The 4,715-nt window shown below is 62.2% G+C and overlaps 1 protein-coding gene across 1 annotated transcript in view; it reads right to left on the bottom strand.

The window, feature by feature from the left end:
* Positions 1–21: 21 nt before the first annotated feature.
* ASB6 (ankyrin repeat and SOCS box containing 6) overlaps positions 22–4,715 on the bottom strand; it is a 33,081-nt gene continuing 28,387 nt past the window's right edge. The window contains exons 7-12 of the mRNA XM_006154114.3: positions 4,702–4,712; positions 2,735–2,916; positions 1,772–1,878; positions 1,579–1,687; positions 1,125–1,211; positions 22–1,028 (exon numbers count right to left, since the gene is read on the bottom strand). Coding sequence (XP_006154176.1) covers positions 361–1,028; positions 1,125–1,211; positions 1,579–1,687; positions 1,772–1,878; positions 2,735–2,916; positions 4,702–4,712 — 1,164 coding nt within the window. The 3' untranslated portion in view covers positions 22–360. The remainder of the gene's footprint in view (positions 1,029–1,124; positions 1,212–1,578; positions 1,688–1,771; positions 1,879–2,734; positions 2,917–4,701; positions 4,713–4,715) is intronic.

Raw genomic sequence — 4,715 nt, 5'->3', positions numbered from 1 at the left:
CTTGGGCATGCCCCGACATGCGCCCGGCGTGAGTTTTAAGCCACTGGGTCCCGGACGCAAACCACGGTCGACTACGTGGGAGTCCAGCAACATAGCCATTACACTAACTGCTGGTTCCCAAAAGCGGGTTTCTGTGGGTCTCGGGGACACCTTTGCCTTTCTGTTTCTGCTAATGCCCTGGCCCGCCCCTCAAATTCAGGAGTCCAAAGTCCCAATGTGGGGGCTCTGCTCTACTCACTGAGGATCAAGTTTCCTCCCCCAGTCCACAGGGCCCCTCGTCCCTAAGGCTGTCACAGGTCCTTAGACCCTCCAGCGGGCTGGCTTAAGCTGTCCAGACCTGCTCCCTGGGTCCAGGCACGGTCAGACGGCCTCCTCCACGGCGCCACTGTGCTCACTGAGGAGGTACCACTTCAGCCTGTCGGGCAGCGGCAGGGCTCTGACCTTCACGTCCACCGGCCACGGCTGCAGGTAAAGGCGGATGCACACCCGGCACAGGTGTTTGAGGGTGGGGGGGTAGCTCTCCAGCTGCCTCAGCGAGAAGTGGAGGGCCTGGATCTTGTCTGCCAGGCTGCCCACTGGGTGGATGTCAAAGTTTTCAGGCAGCTGCAGCTTCTGGGAGTTGGTCACCATGAGGTCCAGGACGGTCTCGGCTTTGCGCAGCAGGTCCACGTGGCTGTCGTCCTCGGCACAGCCCGGGTGAGAACACAGCCTCTCGAAGACAACGTGAAAGCCGGACCAGCAGGACGCCCCATGCAGGGAGCAGTTGTAGGCTGCGCCGGACTCCAGCAGGAAGCGCAGGAGCGGGAAGTGCAGTTTAAAGCTCTTGAGGCAGATGTGGGTGAGGGACTCGTGGGCCGGGCACTCGCTGGGGTCGGCCCCGTGCGCCAACAGCAGCTGTGTCACTTGGAAGCAGAAGCGGTTGATCATCTGGGCCTCCTCTGGGTCGCCTCCCACCGTCTCCCCAAGAAGGAAGATGATGCAGGTGAACACCGTGTCCCCGTCCTTGGTGGTGGCCTTGACATCTGCACCTAGAAAACGCACAGAACCGGAGGTGTGTGAGGGGCCTCCACCCTCGCAAAGCAGCCTCTGCTGCCCTGCGGCACGGCCTGGAAGGGCGGGCTCACCTCCTTCCAGCAGGAGCCGGATGTTCTCAGTGTTGTGGATCTGCACCCCGTCACTGCTGGCCAGGGCATGGAGCAGGGCCGTCTTTCCTAGAGGGGAGGAGGGACAGCAGGGGCTGAGGACCACAGGCCTGGCTGCTCACTGCCACCCACACGAAACTGGGAGCAGGGCTGAGGGGGAGGACTGCTCTAGATGGGGCGGTCTCTTGGCAGGAAGCCACCATCCCTCTGGAAACTGCATGCACACCCCATTCCCTCCCACAGGCAAGACCAGGGACTTCCGGCCTCTTAAAGACCCTGAGCTCAGCCCGGGCAAATCCGCGAAGTCCACCAGTGCACCATGCCATGCAGCGCCTCAGCCATGCCCCGGGGCCCGCCTGCCCGCCTACAAGCACCGGCTGCCCTGTGCTTCCCTCAGGAGGTGCCCAGGCCTCCAGCCCTCCCATGAGGCACCCACCATGCTTGTCGGCTGCGTTGACATCAGCCCCAAGCTCCAGGAGGCGCTGCAGGCAGGGCAGGCGCTCGGGCTCCTCACTGGCCAGGTCCAGGGGGCTGCTCTCATGGATCTGAGCAGAGAGCAGTCAGGTGAGCCTGGGGCCAGGGGCTAGCCTGGGCCCGCCACATCCCCGGCCACAGAGCCCCTGGCTCACCCGGTCCCTCCGATTCACGTCGGCCCCATGGCGCACCAGCAGCTCCACCATGTCAGGCTGGTTCCGCAGGACAGCGATGTGCAGGGCCGTGTAGTAGGTGACTGGGTCTGAGGGATAGCCACCGCCGTGTCAGTCCTGTCTGTCCCCATGCCTCACGAGTCCCAGGGCCCAGTTCCCTCAGGACAGAGCTATCCCACCAGATGCCAGTGGACCCTGGTGTTCTAGTGGCTCTGTCCCCACCAGATGCCAGTGTGCCCTGGGGGACTGGGGAAGGGCAGCAGAGAGGCAGCTGCTGGCTGCCGGCTCCTTCAGCCTGGCACTAACGGCAGACCCACCGCCTTCCTCAGCCCCTCAACCTTTTGGGGGCTCAGCGGCTCTGGGCCTGTCGTCGGCCAGAGCAGGGAGACCTGCCTGCTGTGGCTGGTGTCAGCACAGACTCCCAGTGTTGTCGCTGGGTAGCCCTGCCCGTCTCCAGACTAACCCTGCCTTCCTGGGTGTGGGCCAGAGGCAGAGAATGGCTCTGTCCCCATCCCGGCACTGACAAGCAGCAGCCAGCGCCACCCTGCTGTGATCTACACATGTGGTGTGGCCTGCGTGAATCCCTGCCCTGTGGTGGGAGCAGAACCGCGGATGGCTGGCCTGAGCAGCACGCTGCCTTCTGACTCTGGGCGCAGGGCCCACAACTGTGTATCCACGGCAGTGGCGGTGGGGATGACTCGGAGCCGGAGAAGAGGCTAAGCGGTCACTGGCAGAGGAGCGATGCTCTCCTGGAACAGAGGCGCTGCGAGCCATTTAAGCCCGCAGGGGGGTGGGAGGCCACCCAATGGGGGCTTCCTTGGTCGCTGTCGCCCAGGAAAGAAACGAGGGAGGTCAATTCTGAAAGACCGGTATAAACAGGCGCAGGCATCCACCCAGAGCAGGGCCACGCTGCGGCCGCCAGCCCACCCACCCAGGACTCCTGACCTTCAGCGTTGAGGTCGGCCCCGTTCCGCAGGAGGACATCGGCTGCCCGTGTCAGCCCCAGCTCCGCCATCTTCAGCAGGGCGTTGCTCACGCCCTCCTGGTAGAATGGAGAGTGGGCCTTCCTCTCCAGCAGCTCGGTGAGAACGAGGATCCGGCTCTCCTCGCTGGCAACATAGCTGGACCTGGGGCAGGAGAGAGGCGGGCCAGCTGAGGGCAGGAAGAGCCATGGGATGGCTGACTCGTGTGGGTGGCCGGCCTTTAGTGTTCTGCTGCCACTGTACAGACAGGGCCTGAAGGGGTGAAGTGGAGGAGGCCTGGTGGGCCTTTTAAACTGGAGCAGACCCCTGCAGGACTGGGGCTGTGCTGTCCCTGACCTGGTGCTCACACCCTGGGCTGTTGCAGTGGAACCATTCCGGCCAGGAGCCAGAGCCAGACTGGTGCCCCTTCCTCAGAGTGCTGTGCCATGCCAGCAGGGCAACCCACAGAGCTTCCCTCCCCTCTCCCACCGAGAGGCTTGGCCTCCTCCCTGTCTTCAGGGTGGGTCTACACCAGGCCCTTCACATCCAGTTCCATCCCATCCCGCCTACCCCCAGCCTCACCCCAGCCTCGCCACTCCCTGGCCAGCACTAACCACCAACTGTCCCAGGGCCCTGCTCAGGCCCAGGGACTGCTTCCTCAATGGCACGCGCCTCTGACCACATCCCAGACAGCTGCCCCGCTGTCATCTCCTAGGGAGGCTTCCCCTCTCTCAGTCTCCTAAGGCTCGCCCCTTACTGCCTGGGCAGGACTCCACCTTGTCTCCCTGCACTGACCCAGGCTGCCCAGAGCACCAAGGATGCAAAGCAGACGTCTGGGACAGAGCTCCTGCCTGGGGCCAGCAGAAAGGCCACGCAACCTGTCCGTGCTGCCCGACCCTCACCCCTGCACAGCCTCAGAGCAAAGGCAACGCTTCGCACTGTATTTCCAGAGCAGGTCTCAAGGTGAGCTGCGCTGACACTAACACCAACCCCCGGGGGCCTCGCCGTGACCACGTGTTTGACACACCAACCTAAGACGCAGGGTCTTCCACAGGTTCGTGGATGACATGTGTTACTAACTGCAGACAGGTAAAAGGGGCAATGTCTAGTTTTATGAAATGCCGTCCCACTGTGACTTATGCCCAGTGCAGCTGATGTGCGTGCCGTCTCTGTGGCATGAGCAAAACCGCAGGATGGCGCCAGTGAGTAGCAGACTGCTTTTCCCTGAGCTCTGGCACGGGAGAGAAAGCTCCCAGTATACAATGTTACAAAGGGCTGAGACCCGGGGTACAAATTACCCTGGTTCAGTCATCACACATTGTATTCCTGTACTGAAAAGCCACATTGTAACTGTTCTTGACACAGTTACTCATAAAGGAAAATGCTATGAAAAAACATGGATTTCTTTTGCACCAAAATAAACATGAACTTGAATTCCATTTTTCTGAGAACTTTTTGCAGTCACTGCACTGAGAAGTCAGTTCACTGCTGTACCCCAAGTGCCTGGGACAACCAGCAGTGACTACTGACTGGCTTTCCAAGCTTCCCCACCACGATCACATTGAGACCTGCTCGTCTCTACAACATGCAAACTCGGCCTCTAAGCGCTCAATTCCACCCTGCTTTGGAGCGACACTTGGGGCCCTCACAAATTCCACCCAGCTCCCTTGCAACCCCGGGGCGGGCACCAGGCGGGCACCGGGCGGGCAGGGCTCAGGGCGGTTCCCTGAGGCGCCAGCCCAGCCGACACCGCACCCTCGGCCCCTCCCTGCCTCCGCCAGCGCTGGCTGGGGCACCCTCGATCTTGCCAGGGGCAGGACAGGAGTGGGCGCGGAGGGGTTCGCGCTGGAAGCCACGCAATTCCGGCTTCCACCTCGGTCTCTTTCAAGAAGGGGGACACAGCCGCCGCCACCCAGGCTTGGAGCGACGATGGAAGTGGGAAGCAGTTACCTGTCCAGGGACTC

This window comes from Tupaia chinensis, unplaced genomic scaffold (genome assembly GCF_000334495.1).
Source record: "Tupaia chinensis unplaced genomic scaffold, TupChi_1.0 Scaffold000394_1, whole genome shotgun sequence".
Taxonomy (NCBI): Eukaryota; Metazoa; Chordata; class Mammalia; order Scandentia; family Tupaiidae; genus Tupaia; species Tupaia belangeri.
The sequence above is the reverse complement of the archived record's forward strand: the minus strand, read 5'-3'. Positions and strand labels throughout refer to the sequence as shown.